Source organism: Myiozetetes cayanensis, unplaced genomic scaffold (assembly GCF_022539395.1).
Source record: "Myiozetetes cayanensis isolate MyiCay16 unplaced genomic scaffold, myiCay2020 scf13, whole genome shotgun sequence".
Classification (NCBI taxonomy): domain Eukaryota; kingdom Metazoa; phylum Chordata; class Aves; order Passeriformes; family Tyrannidae; genus Myiozetetes; species Myiozetetes cayanensis.
Window position 1 is genome coordinate 7,282,769 of NW_026086937.1, and position 19,869 is coordinate 7,302,637.

At 47.0% G+C, this 19,869-nt stretch overlaps 1 protein-coding gene across 6 annotated transcripts in view; it reads right to left on the reverse strand.

Moving 5' to 3' along the window:
- Positions 1 to 310: 310 nt before the first annotated feature.
- ST6GAL1 (ST6 beta-galactoside alpha-2,6-sialyltransferase 1) overlaps positions 311 to 19,869 on the reverse strand; it is a 38,636-nt gene continuing 19,077 nt past the window's right edge. For 4 of the 6 annotated variants that reach the window (XM_050308197.1, XM_050308196.1, XM_050308195.1 and 1 more), the window contains 6 exons: positions 15,779 to 15,906; positions 13,990 to 14,659; positions 10,134 to 10,231; positions 5,021 to 5,122; positions 3,615 to 3,789; positions 311 to 1,782 (listed from right to left, as the gene is read on the reverse strand). In XM_050308197.1, the coding sequence (XP_050164154.1) occupies positions 1,541 to 1,782; positions 3,615 to 3,789; positions 5,021 to 5,122; positions 10,134 to 10,231; positions 13,990 to 14,659; positions 15,779 to 15,793 (1,302 nt within the window). In that variant the 5' untranslated portion in view covers positions 15,794 to 15,906 and the 3' untranslated portion in view covers positions 311 to 1,540. Of the gene's footprint in view, positions 1,783 to 3,614; positions 3,790 to 5,020; positions 5,123 to 10,133; positions 10,232 to 13,989; positions 14,660 to 15,778; positions 15,907 to 18,278; positions 18,396 to 19,247; positions 19,389 to 19,869 lie in introns of those variants that run through there. The other 2 variants (XM_050308198.1, XM_050308199.1) reach the window with 2 other exon arrangements.

Genomic DNA, 19,869 nt, shown 5'->3' on the forward strand with positions numbered 1-19,869 from the left:
TTATGGCTTTTCCTTCACAAGCCCTCTCCTCTCACAGGGAAAAGGAATGCTTAACAAAACACAAGTGCCTTCACAGCATTCCTGCCCTAGTGCTCCTGAGGAGCAGTGCAAGGACCTGAACTTTTTTACCCACGTATATGCCATACAGTTTGTAAGCACTGACAGACCCAGTGCATCCCAGCAGATGGGTGTGCAGAGAGCCAGGCTCTGAGCTGAAGGAACAGCTCTGCCTGTGCAAGGCTGCTGCAAATCCCCAGGGTCATGGAGCAAAGACATTTACACTGGTGTCACCACCGCAAAAACAGGCCAATGACTTCACAGGATTTATTCAAAACAGGAGAAGAAAAAGCTTTCTCTACAGACCTGATGAAATACACCAGTATAGAAGACAGTGAAGGTGTTCTCACCAACATACAGACACTGCAGAGCTACTACTTCCATCATGCTGCCACAGGAGCCCCCGTGAGCAGGAAAAAGCTGCCCCTCTCAGTTCTGCCTGTGTTTCAGCACGAGAAGCAGAGCCCACTCTCCCTCCCCACAGCTCATGAAGCATGGAAGCAATAAATCTGCTCCCCACCTACTCAGAAAAGCACACAGCAGCTGAGATTCCCTCTGGTAGCTTGCAGAAGACTGGAACTCATCTAGAAGCAGCTCTGTGGTATTTGTGTTACTGGGGACAGCAAGTGATCTGCCAACAATTGCAAAGGTAGAGCAGCAGAGAGCTGGAAAGAAGTACTGACTTCCAGTGAGTTCTCCCATTTGTGCCTTGGAGCATCTTCCCCAAAACATTTCTGAAATAAGGGTTCTTCTGTGCCGAGCCCAACACTGTACTGGAGAAGTAAATGTTCACTAAAATTTATTTTAAATTATTTTTAAAAAAAAGTAAAAAGGTTTAAAAGTCTTGCAAGAATCACTGAATTGTGAATCGCCTCCCTCTTCCGTGGCCAAAAAAGTCACCTGAGTGGTTTTATAAGTCTTACAATTCAGAAGGAAGTTGTCAAGGTAACTTTACAAACTATTCATAAAATGAAATATTTTGGACTAGGAACTTAGCTTATCAGTACACAGCTTGACAGCATTTCCACAGATCAGTCCTGCTCTGAAGAGCTCCTAGGACTATGGGAACCAATTTTAAATGATTTCTCATTTTCCAGTGGAGCAGGTTTTTGGCTGTCATTACCCCCTGTAAGCAAACGAAACTGCATTCACCATTTGATACCAACTTGTACCATCTCTGCTCAGCAAGCCCCTGCTGCACCTCCCACACACCCTCATGGGCTGAGAGGCAGACAGAGGTACCCACCCACTGCGTGAGCCTGGCTCCACGGGGACTGAGTTTATTGCAGTGGCTGGTGCAGATGCGGCGGGGAGGGACCGCAGTGAGTTAACACCACCTCACAGAGCTGGTCAACCCAGTCCTAAGAGCAAGCGCTGCTACGTGGAAGAGCTGCCAAAACACACCAGTGCTTAGACCTAACAAATCTGACAACCCTGATTTAAAAAGTGCTTTGACGGTCAAGGAAAACTAAAGACCAATCCGTTAGCAATGCACTCTTCGGAAGCCGGGCAGAGTGGCTTTGCCATGAGTGTAGATGTCCTCGTCTGTGCCCTGGTTCATGTGCTTCACCAGGTTCTTCTCGAAGAGCAGAGGGTGGTAAGCTCCCATGGTGCAGGCGTGGTCGTGAAACTTCTGGTAATAGTGGCAAATGTCCGTTTGGCGCTTGGAAGGGAGGAACTCGTACACGTCCACCTCGTCACAGAGCGTCATCATGATCACGATGCCTGGGGAGGGACGGAAAGCACACACCCCACATCAGCCCAGAGAAACAATGACACACTCCAGCAAGACAGGCAGGCAGCAAGGAGCATCCAGCTCCAGGGGGAAGGGTTTCCTTTTGGGACAATCAGAGTAGAGGGGCAGAAGACAAGTCTGGCCAGCCCAGGGATGTTTTCTGAAGCTCTCCCTTGCCAAGTGCAAGATCACCGTGATCACAGCAGATTGTTTGCAGTGACAGCCCTGCCAAAAGGCCCAATTTTTAAGAGTGCCACCATTCTCCGTGACCTTCATGGAAACCTGGGTGTCTGCCAAGCATGCACTACACTGAGCTGCTTGGGTAAGCAAGGGTGAGACCTTCGCCTTTTCCCCACCTGCCTCCAGTGAATGCAGGGGATACAAAAGGGACTGGTGCTGGGAGATGCTCAGGGAGACCTCAGCAGCCTCTGCTCCTCAGGCTCCCTGCAGCAGAGCGGTGCTGCCCTCCTGTGTCTTCTGACAGGCACAGGAACTACTCGAGGACATCACACCAGGCACAGCCTGAAGACTTTTTGCCCAGATCAGATGTAAGCCATAGTTACTGGCTGCTTTTCTCCTAAGTGCAAGAATATACCAGGGAATCAGAACCAGTGTATAACATCCCAGAAATTCAAGCAGTATCTGAGATATCAAGGACCCTGCACAATCAGAGGAACACAGATTCCAAGATATTAGAAGAACCCATATGTGAAACCACTCATTTACCTAAGGTACATTTTAAACGTATTTTCAACCACTTTTTCAAATGACAACTTTCAATCACACTTAGACCTTCCAGAGAAGCCAGAGTTGGAAACCAGAACCCATCTGTGCCCTTGAATTTGGCGAGGTGATTTGCTTTACAAAGCAGGTAACTTGGCTCCAAGTTAAGCCACAGAGGAATTGCTGTCTGACGTGGCCCGGTGCCTGTTAACAATTTTGTTGCTGAAGTCATCGATTATGCTGTTACACAGTTATTCTGCACCTATCCCAGCAATCATTGAATAGCTGATGGACCTGGCAAAAATAGGAAGTGACTCTGTTTACATGGAGACAGAAAGGTGCCTCTGCCCCAGCAGTGATGGGAGCGGAGGCAGCAGCAGACAAAGGGTGGAAGCACAGCAGTTGGACATTCCACGGCAAACAAGACTACAGGTCTTGTGTGATTTCAAATACTCGTGAGCTTTCCCAGAGGTTTACTCCTTTTTATCCATCTGGTCATGAGATCTACTCTCCAGTTAAGTAGGAAAACCTTTGCAACAGCAGAATGTAAAATGAGCTCCCTTGCTGAGAGGCAGGATTTAGCATGCTGACAAGCAAGAAGTTAGCATGCTGAATAAGGGGGAATATCACTGAACTTTTTAGGGCAACTGCTTAGTCTGACCATCCCCAGACCCTCAATAAGTCTTTTATACATATGGAAAGGATGAAGAGGCTTGCACTCAGAATTCATCTGCAGTAACCAGAGTTATTTGCCTGACAAGATCTGAGCCTGCAGGAACCGTATCCTTCCTCTCACACCCTGTGGGAACTGCTCTGGCACCAGAAGCTAGAAATCCTAGAGGCCATCCCAGTGTTGCAATCTGCCCTCCTGTTTCCACGAGGAACTGGGCTGCTGTTCCAGAGGAGTGCTGCAAACCACTTACTGTAATGCAACTGAGCTGCTCCTTTGAAGACAGGAAGCTTAAATTTTGGCATAAGACAAACACTGTAAAAACAACTCTGATAAGCACCACAGATTTGTAGCTGCCTTTGAAAAAAGGCATCCTGGAGAGTTCCTGCCTGCAAACTGAACCAGAAGTTTAGAGGGCGGTTATCTTACCAAGCATTCCTGATGACGGTGGATTAGGCTGAATATGCTCCAGGGAATTCTCCTGCAGAATATCCCAGAGTTGCCACTGCATTTTTGGATTCAGGATATAGAAGGGCTGCTCTGGGTGTGTTCTACGATACGCCTTATAGCTTTCAAAAAAGTTGTAGTCTGGTTTTCTGTACCACTGCAAAACAGAAACAAGAAGTCAGACTATTTCTGGCCCATTTTCCTGTAACCAACAGGAAACAAGGATGAGTGAACCTGCTGATGGTGGGTAAAAAGCCCTGCTACACCTGCACACCCTCAGCTGCAACCCTCGGGCCACTGCAGTGACTTGACTCAGGGAACAGAGGAGGGAAAACGCAAATCTCAGTGAAGGACCGTTGAGATCAGCACCTTGTATAATTTCATTCTGTACCTCCCAGCAGCAGATGATACTGAGAACTCTGCCTTAAATGTTACAGACCCCAGTCCTTCTCTATGCTGCAGTACAAAGCATCCTATTCTGCAGGCAAGTGTTCTCAGCACGGCCTCCTAAACCAGGCTGAGCTGATTTGCATCCTAAAATTTCCCCTTTCAGTAAAAACACTTAGGAATGGTTTATGGGGTTTTTTAAAATAATTTTGAGATTTTTTTTTTTTCCCTAGGCTACAAATATCCCATCCTGGTTTTACTGACTCTTAAACATGCTGTACATTACCCCTTATGCCTCCTGGAGCCATGGGACTAGACACAGGAATAAACATCAGAGAGAAAATAAGAAATGTAGTCCAGAGAAAGAAAGGCAAAGACTTTTCAGTTACAGAGCTCTAAATAAGAGTAAAGAATGGACTATTCACTTCTACCTGCTTTTACTGTGAGCCTCCAAAGCTCATCACTTATCAAAAAATGCTCTTTTGTACTCAAAATCAGAAGTGATTGCTGGAGGGATTGCAACACTCACTCGTGACAGCCTTGCTGAGACAGAGAGGAGACATTTGCTAAGATCTTCAGAGGGTTTCCTGATCCCTTCATAATGCATCAAGTATATCCCACGTCTCACTGGTGCTCAAAATACCCAGGCATCAACCAGCAGCAAATCTTAGAGTAACTGTCAGAAAGGAGAGCTCATCCTCTAAGTGCTGCAGCCAGCAGTGACCTCCTCCCTGTGGCATCAGTCCATGGGAAAGCAAAGGAGGTGACCTGTTACGCTTGGCCCGACGCCCTTCACAGGGATCGGGAACAGGCGAGTGTTTTCCTAGGAGCACTCATGCATGGGGTGTTCTCAGAAGTACACACTGATATATCCACAATAACAAAGAGGTAAAAAAGAATGGCCTTGAAAGGAGTGATTACTCATGTTAGGAGGAAGTGGGTTAACAGAGGCACTTCAAAGCATATGAATCTGATTTTATTTACAGAAAACTCAGCCTTACCTCATGAATTTCTGCATGATAAGGTGCTGGATCCCAGACAATTAAGATTCCAGTGTTATACAGCGTTTCCCTCAGGAACTGCTTCTCTTCAACAGTGACAAGCTTGAATAACAACAAACACAATGATATACAGCATGTTGTCAGAATGAGTGGGCAGCCAAGCAGTAAAAGACACCTGAAAACAGTCACAGGCACGCCACTGTTGGTTACTGAGCATTCATTCCCCACCGTGTGCAGCAAGGACACAGCCCCCAGCAGTGCCTTCCAACGCCCACACCAGTCCTATCTGGCAGCACAGGACTTAGTGGAGAGCCACAAGAAAACCTTGTAAAGCATAACGGCAGTTTTAATCTATCCATCTTCAGTAACACACTAAGGACAGGACCCACAGAGTGACCCAGCCTGTTTGAGGGGTCCCATCACTACAACTACCTGAGCAGGAGGGAACATCTGTTGCTGGCACCCGTCACAGGACAGTCCAGGAAGAGCCTAATGCAAACACACTGTTGGATTTATTAAGATCCTTCATTTGATTAAAAAAAAAAAAAAAAAAAAAAGAAAAAAGGCCTGCAGGTGGGTGGTTTCTCCTGAGCAGCAGGAACTCCAGCAGCCAGGGCTCAGCTGGGCCAGCCTGCTGTGAGACCACCAGTGGAGGAGATGAGAGACCACGGCACCCCTGCCCAACCCTGCCTCGCACCACGCCCTCCATGCTTCTCCAGAGCAGGGGGGTCCAGCTTAGGCAAAGGAGGTTTGAATCTTCTGAGGGCAGCAGTGAGAAGGCAATCTTCAAACAGAGACACAACCACTGTTTGGTACACCTGAGGGTAACCCTGCTCTGCAGCAGAGAGCAAACAATTAGAATCAAACAATTCATCTCCTGTCCTCCCCACCCAAGGCCATCATCTGTATAGGCACAGCTTGTAAACACTGTAATCATAAATCATAATCACAGATATCAGCTTCCATTTGTCCTGATTTTCTCCACAGATCTAATTATGAGCCAGCCAATTAGTCCTTGAGCATCCTGGCTGCCTCAGCAGCCTGCCTGGCTGTCCCTGTAACCAGAGCACAAGGACACTCCACCTAGCCCAAATGTGATTTATTTCAAAAGCAAAAAGGGTTTCCTCACATCTGTTCTTAACTCTGCAGGATTAGAGCTTGGCCTCAACCACGTGTACTGCCCGGCTTCATTTCCTTACAGCAGCTAAAATATCTGGGCCACTTGTTAGCTGGAGTGTTCAACGCTGCAGGTGTGAACATCTGCCTGCAGCCTGTGGACACCAGAGGCAAGGAGGGGCACGGAGGTTGGCACCAGCCATCCCCTCAGCTGGGTACGAGCGGGATGGAGCCCTGCAGCGGGACAGTGGTAGGGCCAGGAACATGGACACTTTGTTTTCATTTCATTGTTTCTATTTAAAGGCTAGACATTTTTCAGGAACTTCTCTGATGCAGCACCCACGAAAGGAGAACTTGAGAGACTGAGCATCAGAGAAAGCAAAGGTCAGCCAAGCAAAGCCATGTGAGTTGGCAGAGACACAGAGAGAGCTGCAACAGGCACAAAAGCAAAGGGATAAGAAAGCAGGTGGGGAGCACCTCCATAGCAACAAGCTGTTTGCTGTGTCCTTCCCCACGCCCCATGGCTGGGTCTTGGCAATACTTGTTAACTCTTGGTCACTTAACCCCTTTGCTGGAGGAATGTGGTTCCCCAGATACTTTAGTGCCTATTTGTTGTGTTTAATAGTGATAGTGACTGATTCTTTCTAAGTAGTTCAATTAATTTAAATTGCTTCATTGTTTACTTGTCTTGCCCAGACTTTTGATCCTAATTAGTTAACTGTTCTATTGATTTCCTAGTTAATTTGTTCTTCAGCCAGTTCACAGTTTAACAAGTGTTTGTTAATACAGCCCCTACCCTCTTGGTACATTTATTGACGATATCACAATGATTTCCGGCTACCACAGTCAATGTCCTGTGATCTAAACACAACCCCCTTTCCCATCACGATCTTCCCCCATTCCACCGATGTGTTATATCCTTTCTCTTCCTCCCTGCAGACTCATTAGTGCCAGTAACAGCACAGGCAGCACAGCAGAGAGTGAGAAGTCAGCCCAGGAGAACTGTAAACAAGGGCTGGGATGAATGAGGTACTCCGGCCCCTGGTCAGCTCTGCAGGAAGGAGCTGTGTCCGCCACAGTGACACTGGCACTCCCCTCACACACTTCAGCCCTTGTTTTTGCAAGATGTGCTGCTTTCCCAGGGCAAATCGATGCCTTGTGTAAGACAGCAGGGAAACGTGCCATGAAAGGCAGCACTGCTGATGAACCAGTCAAGGTCTAAGAAAAAAAGCAAGGCAATGTTGAATAAATTCTTTATTTAAAACAACTTCCAAACTTGTGGACCTACAAGCTTATCCTCAGATCTGGGGATCCCAACTGTCTCCCCGTCCTGACAGTATCAATCTATTAACCTTTCCCTATCCACACAGATGTACAAGATACCCCACTCTACTGTTAAAACCATCCACCCTCAGATATGTAATGCAAATTACAGAAAAATACCTTAAAATAATTACTAAGCAACTTAGGGCCCCTGGCCACACATGCCAAAGGGATGCTACTCAATACAGACTCATTCTGACAGGTAAGATTCAGGAAATCCCATTTCTTTCATCTTGGAAATGGATTGAGGATTGATCAATAGTAAGAGCCAAAATACAAGCAGCCAAGCCACAATCCCATCCCTTTTCCCAGAAAAGCCAAGAAATAACATGAGAAAAGCCAATCCCAGAACAAGAATGAACTACAGCTTCTCCAGCCAGTACCTGATGCCTGCAGGAGCTCTGGGCAAGGCACAGTAAGCTGAAAACAGAATGTGATCAGGCAACCCCACTAACAAGAAGGTTTAAATGATGTCACCAAGACTTGAACAGCACTGAACCACTAAAATGTGCAAATAAACACATCAGAAAATCAGGCTTTCAATCCAGTGATCCCTGAAGATAACAGGGACTGCAATTAGAGATGCTCAGTTCATAAAGCCAGATGAGAGACTCCTGCACTACTCATAGCTTTTGCCCTGGTCAGCAGCCAGATCAACGCTGCATTTTGAGTTAACTTTAGCCTCTAAAAACTGCAACAATATTGTCCTCCCTGTAACTGAATTTTTCTCAGCTGGGGTCTCCACTCAGACTGCAGGCTGATCCCCACGGAGAACAGAAACACTATAATGACATGGGATAACTACACTTGGTTCAAAGTAAGAGACTGCACATTAAGAGTCATATTAAGCTGTACAACCACACAGATCCCTTCCTCCCTGTGCTGATAATTCTGACATCCCACGGGCCATGTACATGTTTTCTCTTCTTATCACTGTTAGCTTGGCAATGACCACAGCCTCCAGAGAAAGTTTGCTTAAGTGATAACACCTATCTGAAATCATAAAAATACACACAGAAAGGAAAGATTAAAAAAAAAAGAAGAGATGTCAAACAGGGCAGAAGGAGGATGTCAGCAGCCAGATATGTCTTCTAAAACCAGACTGGTTCAGAAAGGACCAACTGTCCCACATCTGACTGGGGTAGGGTTAACACAAGGCCATCAAGATGCAGCAAGCAGCAGCACAGAGCATGGGAGCATGGCAGGAAGTGGAGAAGGCAAGGCTCAAGAGCAGAAAGAGGTGGCAGCAGCATTCACAAGAGAAGCAAGAACGAAAAAGGCACACAACATGAACTAGGAAAACACCAGGCATGTCTTGTCTTTGGAACTGATGGCCAGCTCTTGCTGCTGCTTTGAGAAACTTCAAACCTCATTACACAGCAGCACTGATGGACTCCTCACACAGGGGCAGATGACAAAACTTCAGGTCTAAAAACCTTACCTTTGAGATAAGGGAAAAAAACCCTGCCCTTTTGGCTCTGGATTGCAAAAGCTGTGCTTAAGCCCCTCATTTCTCCCTCTTCCAGCCCCTCAGCCTTCATGTGCCTACAACCTCTTCCTCCTCCTCTTGCAGGGTGAGAAGGTGCTGCAGTGCCACAGCACATCTTTTACCAGTGACTACTGGCCTGTTCAGTATTTTACTGTCTTACTCCATTACCTCACCAACACACACTACTGTGACTTTGCTTTCCCTCTGCATGTCTACACTTGAAAATTTCTCCCCCCAGAAAGGGTAAACATGACGGGTAACAGCTCTGTGGAAGAAGGGTGCAAACACTGAGATGTACCTACAGCAGCGAGGGTCTCGCTCTGCTACTGAATGGGCCAATACACTGCTAGACATGGCCCTAACCCTGGAGAGTCTGCTTTTCAGCCAACTGACAGCCAAAGGCAACCAGCAGAGGGACAGCCACACACCTGGAAAGAGCTCTCAGAGTCAGGGACAATGTAACTCAGTAAGCAATGCCTTGCATTAAGAGCATTTTCTGCCATGCTGTGCAGTGAGATCCTGGACTCTGACTCATCCACCAGAGCCCATCCCTCTCCTGGCTGTGCACAGGCTACAGCTTTAAAGGTGGGTCCTCAGCAAGTGTCTCCAGCCATTTAGCAGCACTGGTTAATCTGTTATCTACAGAATCTGTGGCACTGCTAGGCAGTAAAGAAACACTTATTTTATTAAAAGCCAAATAAACTTCCTTCATTCTTCATACCCCATGTCTGGGGCAAGCACATCCTCTCCCAGCAGATCTCTCTCTGCTGAGCTGCCATGTTGTTCTTGCCCCTTGCTCTCAAGGCAGAGCAGCAGCTCCCAGCTGGTCTTCCTGTGCTAACACAAACGCTTCAAGCCAAGACAAAACCCAAATTACCTTGTGCCTGCTGCAGATTGCAAGCAGGATACTATAGGCACCCTAGCATGAGCTAGGGTCACTCCAGTCACCTCAGATTTACCAATTGTCCCCCATTCCAAGGGGAAACATTCCCATCTCACAGCTATCTGCTAGGGCCAGGAGAAATCAGAGGGACAAAGCCCTGTTCCCCCAACTTTTTAAAGACCTCCCAGCAGCAGATGAGCCCAGAAGCCCCATGGATGCTGCTAGTTCAGCCTGCTGCCTGGCTCCCAGACAGTGCAGCTCTGCCACGCTTGGCCCATTGGGCCCATGTTGTTCAGACCCACCTGGGAATTCACGAGACGGATTGTTGTCTTCTGCCCCACGTCATCTTGAAAGCCCTTGACAGGAGCCCCATTGAACCGCAGGACGGCATCGTGGCTGTCTGAAAGCAAAACAGTGAAACCCTGTGAGCTAACAAACTGCTTTTTGAGTGACAGAGACAACATAACATGTCACTAACCTGCACTTCTAATACAATCTGGCTAGTCCCTGGCTTTCCATGTAACAATGAGAAGTAGCAAGCCAGATTCTTTGGAGGAAGTTGTGGCTCAAACTTCAGGATCAATACACTTTAAAGAACCCCACTTTGTAAAACTAACAGCCCACTGACAGGCTGAGAGTACAATCCTAGCATTTGCTCTGCATGGAGGAGTGCAGCATCTCCCTCCCTCTCTCTCCTTCCACTTTACCAGGAGATAAACCACTACACAATTATTTTACCACGTGGCTGGCTGCATACTAAGGAACTGGAAAGCAATGGGAAGCCAGCATCCTCTCTTGCAGACTGGAGGCTGACCAGCCCGAGAAATATGTATAATAACCACAGTGGAAAGCAAAGCTGACCTCAGCCTGCCAGCACACCTCCCACATCACAGAAATAAATCCACTGCTGTGCATTCAACAGGCACAGCTTGTTACATGCCTTGGGATCCACTGCATTTTCCTCTGCTGGCATCATCTCTTAAGATAGCACAGCATTCCCTCAGCACCCACCTCTGCCTTGGCACAGCTGCTGTAACACCACGGAGCCAGGCTGCTGCTGTGGCATGGAGGGGGTTTGTGCCCATCACCCTGACAGCCTGGCTTCTCCATGCCCTGAGGCTGGAATTGGATAGGAAACCTTTCACATTAGAGAAGCAGGACCAACTCCCCTGCCTTCACACTGAGAACACAGGACCACAGCTCACAGCACTCACAGTCAGGGTCCCTGGGGAATTGCCAAGCTCCCAGCCAGGGCAGAAGGGCTCGCCTGGGCCAGAACCAGGTCTTTTTGAGATCATTTTATTGAAAATAGGGGTGTTTTCATAAGCAATGTTTATGAAATGCTCATCAGCAACTACTGTCAGCAAAGACTAGTTTCTCAGCTACTTTATTCTCCAGAAGTGGATCTTTAAGAACCCTTCCAAAGCAACACCCAAAACTGTGAAAGGTGATGTTTCAGGAAAAAAATTGTGTCCAAGCTGAGAAGTGCCTGTGTAGTTACCAGGACAAATCCCTAACTGCACATCCTACCTTGCATCAATGCAATACAGCTTATAATTTCCCCCTGTAACTTCAGCCAGACACTAAGCATTATTATGCCCCAAGTTTGCATTTTAAAAGGGTGTTTAGTGACAGAGTAGCTGCCTGTCTCCAGATGGTTGTGCTGCACTTGGTATCTCTCACATCAGATTTTTCAGTGGCATCTTATAACCTCCAGTAACACCAAGAGCCCAGTTAAGACACAAGGTGGTTGTTTACAAGCTTCTCCCTGTTCTGCTCTGCCAGCCTTCCTTACACTGACTAATTGCTCATTTGATATCTTAATGTGCTTACACAGAACAAATATTTCCTGGAATAATAACTCAGCAATCCATTGTGCTCATCTACGCAAAATGCTTAATTTTAAGCCTCTAAGATTTAATACATTTTAGACAATTTCCTCCAACAAAATCCTCCTACATGGAGATAAATCCAGCCAAAACTGTGAAAAAAACTTTACATAAATACTCTGAATGCTCCTGAATCCTTAACATTCACCCTGCCCAGCTCAAGTGCCCCAAGCCCTGCAGAAGCCCTCCCAGAGATGACTGAGCACAAAGGTGAAAGTGTGAGGAATGCAAGGCAGGGACACCACAGGGGTTATGGATTTGCCTCGGGCACTACTCAGTGACCTCCCCAGCATCCATTCCTTGTGTTCTGGAACAAACCAGTGCTTCAGCTCCGGGACAGGCTCGGGGACAGGCTGTAGGAACAATGAAATGGCTTTGCACTCCGCTCAGCTGTGCCACAGCCAGAGCACTTGGCTGCTCTGGCACTGAATCCAGCCCTGTATTGACTGCGCCTCAACACTCCATAAACATCACACTCACATCCTCAGAGGGTCTCCCCACAGAGAGCAGCAAGCAGCTCTATCAGTATCCTGGAGCCCAACAGAGACACCCTCAGACCAAGGCCAGCTGTGCTGGGAGGGTGTTCAACAGAAAGTCACTTCTGAGCAAACCTTTAGCTCCAAGAGGCACCCAAAAAAAGCCTAGACAGGTACCCAAAGGAAAAGTCAGAACTGGCTTCCCATGTCTTGACCTGCCTAGCCTCAAACACAGGCAGAACCAATTACATCAACCAACTCCCCCCTGCAATGTGAACCAGGAGGCAATGCTATTTTTCATTGCACCTTTCACAGTATTTTAACACACCTCCAGCTGTCCAGCCTCACTCTGGCTCCTGCCCACCTGCTCTGTGGAGCACAGACAAGTTTGGGGGAGAATTTCTGAGCAAGTACCAGAACAAAACACTGTCCTCCTGCATGAGCATCCAGGGACTATGATTCTTGGGCTTTGCCAAGTTGTCCATGAAAGATGCATTAAAATCTATCCACCTACTTGTTTCAGAAAATGAAGGCTACTTGCAGCTTAGTGCAGGCTAAAGGGATCTGATTCAACAGAAAACTTACGAACACACCAAAGCCTGCAAATGATTTCCACTTGAGAGAAAACTCCCAGGGTTTAAAAGTTCTCCTTCAGCGAAGCTACAGTTCTGCAAAGTGAGAATCTTAACTGAGCTTCAAACAACAAATAATGAAGCAAGCTTAGGGAACTGCAGGCACAGTACCCCAAGGTGAAGGCTGAAGAGCTGGTTTCCCCTTCATGCTGCTTTTGTAAAGGCACAAAATGCTGTGGTATCAAAACATGCTTCTTTATAATCCACAGTATAAGACCAGTGATTCAGCATTTATTAATGCATTAACTTCAGGTTCGATTCCCGGTCAGGGCCACTCCCGGGCAGGTGGAGCTCGTTAACCCTCTAAAGGCAATCCATCTACATCCTAAGGACCTCGCTGCCACCGTCCAAGCTCGCTTGGCCCCGGCAGATGAACCTTAGGATTAAAGGGTGGGCTCAGTTCCGTGCACACTGTGTCTCACCTAAAAAATCCAATGCGCAGGCTGGAAGGTGTAATGACCTTCCCCGGATCTTCGCTTGCGAAGACTGGCCATTATTATTACTATTAACTTCAGGTAAATACAATCAGATAAGACTGCAAAGCGTCAACAAACTTTGTCTGAAGAGACAAAACAAAGCCCTGTAAAGTCTTCTGGGCCACTCAAATCCAGCCACTGTTTTATGGCTTGGAATGCAGTAGTGCCACCTTTGTAAAGTATTGAGCAGAATTATAGCATCATTGAGGCTGGAACTGACCTCTGAAGATTGTCTGTACCCAGCCCCTGTGCTCAACACACACTGCTCAGGGCTGTGTCCACTGGGTGTTTTTCCCCTTTAGTGTTTCATTTCTTCTCTGACAAAATTTTTCCTGATGAAAATTTTTCTGACCAGTGACTGTTTAATGAGCATTACTCAACCTGCTCCAAACCTTCTCAAAAAACAAACACTTGAGGAACCAACACCTCTCTCTGGTATCCAGTATTAGTGTGATCATGAAAATTGAAAGGACTAGCTAGACTAGAACTATCCATTGTTCCCATCTCCTAAGCTGAAATGTTTACTGACTTTAGAAGAAGTTAAAGGACAATATGTCAACCTATTTAAAACATCTTTTGACCACAACAGAGATTTATGGCTAAGAGCATGACAGTAGCTTACTTCTATTCAGCATAAGTTACAAAACAACGATATTTGACTTCACGCTAACAGAAAGATACCAACCTATCTCTTGTCCCAGACGAGATGATTTCAGAGATCCAGCTGAAGACACGACAGCACAGCGACCCAGGTGGCCCACTGCTTCACTGAGGCTCTTCCCTGGTAGGTACTGCTGCCATTCAGAGGTCCCAAAAGGGCCATCTGACCCCTGTATCATGGTCACGTTGACCCTGTCCCGCAGCTGGCACAGCAGCTGCTCCGGGCTGAGCTTAGCAGCGTTCCTCTTCCCACTGTAACTCACATTGTACTTGTTCATGGCCAGGTAGTTTTTTCTGACCTTCTGCAGCCTGGGTATGAGATTTTTGGATGAACTGTCCTTATCCCATACCTTCACAGAGGTTGCTGTTTTCTTGGAGTTTTCGGCTGTTCCAGAGATGCCGCCTTTCGGTTTGTTTTGGGTACCGAGCCATGTTTTGGGTATCTGCCCCAACTCACTGGCTGCTTCACGGAAAAGTCCTTGTGATTTAACAGTGTTCCATTTTTCTGAACTCCTTGGACCCTTCAAGTCATCGTTCTCGATCTTGAAAGGATTGTAGTAGCTTCTTCTTGTCTCTCTCCACAGGCAAACCGTCAGTGCTACCAGTATCACCACCAGAACACACATAAACTTTTTCAACACATTGATGTGAACCATAGTGTACGGTGCATCCAAATGGGCCACTGGAAGCTGCTCCTGGGGAAAGGAGCACAGCTCAGTCAGGGCTGCAGGCACAGGCATGCATATATATATACAGTGATGAACATCAGTGTGCAGGCAACGGGAGGGGACAGAGACAACATATGTGTTATTCTAAACTTTCAGGCTGTTTAAAGACCTCATTCCAAAGTCCACCACCTCAAACACCAAACAGAAGAACCTGAGCTGGCTGTCAGCCATCACATGCTATGTAATGGTGATCTGAGGCCACTGCCACTCAAACCTTTTTTCTATTTCCTTCTGCAAGTGACAGCCAACTTTAACACCACCAGTATTATACCAGCAACAGGGTAAGTCTGCACTTTGCCTTCCTTCCTCTTCCATCCCTGCCAGTCAATATCGAAATCCCACCAAATGAATTTCCAGAAATGAGTTTTTACTCAACCATAAGCTTTAACACCAATAAAGCACATAATAAATAAAGCATATAACTGGAAAGAAAAAAAAAAAAAAGAGGCTGTGAGCTCATGAGTCCCAGGAGCTTCACCAGCCTGGTACTGACACACTTGGTGACTTTCCAGGGAGCTGCTGCAAGCCTCTGGTGGGCTGAGTGCACTTCCCAACATCAAACCTCACTGAACGGCTGCTGGAAGCCAATTAAGCCCCAGTAAGGTTTGAGGTGTGCTTGGGCTCATAAATGCACTTTGATAAAAAAGTTACTTCTGGAGGAAGCAAAACCAGACTTTTTAGTACAGCACTGCCTTTCCTCTTTTGTGTTGCCTCACTCTTGCAGACACCTCCAGCTCCCACCATGAAAGGGGGAATCCTACAGGGGGACTGCCCAAAGGGTAGCTCAACCCAGGCAGCACAAGGGGTCTGTGTATGAAATACGCTGAGGCATAAACACCTCATGAGCAGCACACAGGACCTCAGAAGGCAGGAGAGAAGGTGCTCATTTCCCTATGTGGGGCCCAGCATGGGTCCAAAAACAGGGGAGCAGCACAGAGGCACAAGGTCCTCAGGAGACAAACACATGTAGGTCACCACTGCCACCCCAGAGAGGCAAGAGCAGCCACTTCCCCACTGAGCAACCTGCTGGAGGCAAACAGGGCTGCGCTGTGTTGTTGAGATGTTACTGAGCTAACAACACACTACCTGTGGAAAAAGCATCAGCTCTCCAACTCAGGTCATTTTTGGCTGTTGGCAGATTTTCCTCCGAGGGTTTAAGTAGAATATCCCAAAACACAACAGGTCTGTGGTGCACTGAAGAGTTCAAGAAAAACCTGCAAAAAAAAAGAGGAAAAAAAGAAAAACTGTTAAGGAAGAACCCTGAATTTCTAGGGATGAGCAGGTGTTTCCTCAGGTAAGTCCTGTGGTCCCAAACAAGCTCTTACCAAGGCCTGGAAGGGCCAGCAGCAAACACATTAGCATCACATAAGCCTTCTGTCCACTCAAATGGACATCCTGCTCTCAGCTAAAGCTGAGTTCACAGGCTGCCTGCTCTATGGTCCCAACCATACAGCCCATGGAGAAGGCTCTGAGCAGTGGACACACCCATAGAACAGTGAAGAAAATATCCCAATTAATGCAATGAACAGGGAAAAAACAACATAAAGCTAACTCTTCCCAAGGGAACATTCTACTGCCTGTTTTTGAGCAATTGATGCACTCTTGCAGAGAAGACTCCCTGCTTTTCTGGAGCAAGTCGAATGAAAAGTTGCTTTATAACATGCATCTTAATCCGTAAGTCTTCACAAAATAGATCAATGAATTTTAGACTTTACTACCAAAGAAATGCAGCAACAGAAAGGGAGATTTCAGAGTATTATAGAAAACAAGAAGTATCTTGCTTTTGCAGGAACTCTGAGTCAGTACAATGCCACATAAGCTAAATTACAAACACTACTCTTCACAGACTAAATACTAAATTATTAAAGCATCCTAATGCTGACTACTTATATTTTAACGTTATTAAGGAACTTGAATTTTTCTTTTAGAGCACTCCACAATGAAAAAGCAAATGCTGTTCTACCTCCAGTTCTTAAACAATAACAAAAAGATCCAAGAAACACAAGTAATTCTAGCTTTTGTTGAAGTTATTTGCCCTGCCTTGACACACTGTATAACTTCTCATTTGTTTGAGTACAAATGTGCTAGAAAGGCACGCTGAAGCCCTTTTGGCCAGTAGGTTTTATGCAGAGGTCCAGCAGTCTGGGGGGCAGGGGGGAATCAGGAGGGGATGCAGGACATCCCTGTGCTCTCTCCTGGGAGGAGTTAGTGTGAGGTTCCCCACACTGTTTGTGGTTCCTCTCCTGCTGTGGGCTCTGCAAGACACTCTCACTCTGCCTCCTGCCATGCCCTCCACAGCTGGGGACCCTGGAGGGCCAGCTCACTTGAGGTCTGCTCAGTGCCATCGGGAACAGAAGGCACATGAAGGCAGGAGGCTGCAAAAGCCATTTGCTAGTGGGGAAAGCACCACTGAGTCACCCTCACGCTGCCAGAGGCTCTGCAGGCGAACCACATGCAGACAGCAACATTTCCCAATGAGACACACACAGAAATAGAACTGCCAGTGTCAGCTTAGTACAAGACCCTGAGATACCTCCCTCATGCAGCCCCCAGCCTGCATTTCTTTACACAACACAAGAGTCAGGCTTCCAGGAAACTCAGCTAAGACCTGTTAAGGCAGGACAGAGCATCAACACTGTAGGAGGTGCCCAGGTGCCATCACCCTCCAGGGTGGAGCTCTCTGCTCCACGCCCTGAGGGCTCTGCCCTGCTTTGGACTTCACAAACCTCTCCCACGGGGCTTCCAGGTGGAGGTGACAGCAGGCACATAGCAACCATTTGCTTCCTACATTAAGATCATCTAGAAAGGTGGCAGGTTCATCACAGTGAAACAACCTCACAGCTCACTGCAAGTTCCTGCTGGGACACTCCTCCCAAGGCTGCACAGGACAGGATGCCCCAGGCCCAACACCTCCTCTCCTTCCTGGGCCACACAGAGGAACCTGAAAAGCTCACCTTCAGCACTCTGTTCAGGATGATCCCTGTCTCTGATCACTGCATGCTGCTGCAACAGGAACTCTGATGTGTAGTTTGCTTTGATTTGTAAGCTGGCAAAGTAGGCTCTGTAAGCAAGTACATAGCAGAGCCACAACATTTCCTTCTGTTCCCCATGGATTCAGTTTAGTTATTACTACTACTTCACGTGATCTGATTTTATTTTATTGGCACAAACAGTGCTCTAACATCAGGTCCCTTTCAAGCATTCTGCCACCAAACCTTCTCTGTGTAGAGGGAAGGCACCTGCTCTTCCAGGCAAAGCAGGATAGCCCACAAATGGTGCTCTCTTTCCACACCTTTAGATAAGCCACTTGTGTGCACTTGTGTATGGCAGCAGTCAGTACAAAGGTGCTTTTGTGGAGGTGATGGAAGCTTATCACCCACACAAAGCACAAGGTGTCAGCTATGAGTACAAACAAAGAAAGGACAAAAAAAAAAAAAAAAAAACCAAATTGCTGCCTTCTTGAAACCCAGAGTCTGATGCAGCAATGCCACAGCAGAGAACACACAATCCCCATTTCACAGATGTACCCTAAAAATGCTAACAGAACTGTCTTTATCTCATAGACAAAAGGTTTATCAAGCCTTACCTGTCTCCTATAGTGTCCAACAGTAGATACACAGAGAAACCACGGCTATGGAACAACGGTATGAATATACTTCTCTTCCAGTAAACGCACACAGCTTCCCAAAAGTTGTGTCATCAGCTGTACCAATGCCCATTTGTTTAATTAGTTCTTGAAAGCACTCATATTTCCCAAACAGCCCGAGGCAATGACCTCTGCAATGGCACACAGTGCAGACACAACCCCTCCTCTCTCCACCTCACACCAGAAAACCCAATCCTACCGACAAGACGCTCCTGCCTTCATTTTCCACACATCCTTCATGGTTGCACCACCTCTGCTAACACCCTCCATTCCCCACTCGTGGCTTTCTCAGACTGAATCCCACTTGTTCCAATCCCTGCTTGAAGAGCAGTTATTCCATACCTTGGACTCTCTTGGTCAAGTTCCACAGCACCACTAGCAGGGTGTGACCATCCCTCGAGGCAGGAACAGCGGGACACCCCTGCTGGACACACTCTCGCCACATGGTCCAGCCACAGCACAACAACAGGGCTGCTTTGTTCTCCTTTGGAAACTTCCTCCCCTTCCATTTCCCTTCCTGACCACTCCTGAGCCCTGGTCTCTATGCTGTCGCTGTCAGCAATGACTTCAGGATGTTTTGCAAGCAGCAGTGACTCACAGAGTTGTCCCTGGTGCAGCATGGAGGGCAGGAATAAATACAACTAAAGAGCATTATCTTATCCCTGCTGGCACAGGCTTCCTTGGCTGCTGTGCTGCCAGGCCACCCACGATCTTAAGACCCCTCTGCAGCTGCTCCATGTTTCCCCCAGTCCCAGCAGCCCCAAGGAGACAAAGCCAGCCAAGCCCATATCCCTGCCCTTCCCTCCTCTCCTCTGTAGATCCATGACCACTGCTCAACAGTGGGGATCTCGGAGAAAATCTGTTGGGGACTTCTGTGATGTTGTGAAACCTGACCAGCCGCTTTCCTACCTTCTAGGTAGTCACTAATCCAGGACAGGAACTTTCTCATCCCACAACAGTTTATGGTGTTTTTTTACTGAGGCTCTTGGTGAGCAATTGCACCAAAACCTTGAAAATTCAAGGCTTCTCTCTCTTCATTTTCACCAACTTCTGAAAATGAGAGAAGAGGAAACAGGCAGATAGGTTTGAAATGCGACTTTTGCAAAGATGAGACTTCTTCATGAATTCTTAAATGTTCTACAGGTGTTAGTTGTTATGATTACTGGTCTGAAGTAATGGATCCCACCAGACTCTCTCTGAAATGCAATCATGTCAAGTAAAACCTTTCATTTAAGTGATGATTTGAGAGATACCCCTGAGGACGGGCATATGCAGCAAGCACATCTACCTGGTCTACTGATCCTGTCCTGGATCCTGCTATTCCTATGTCAGCATCATTCATATGCAGTTTCCATGTATCTGATCTATGCACAAAAGCTTTTTACTTCAGCAAGTTGTTCCTCAACCTTTTTTTAGATAATGTGATAACGATTTCATATTTAAACTTAGAGCACTTACGTTTCTTTCCAGCTTTCCTTCATTTATGCATTTCCATCTGTAGCCACAACTGTGCTGTGCCTGAACAAGAAGT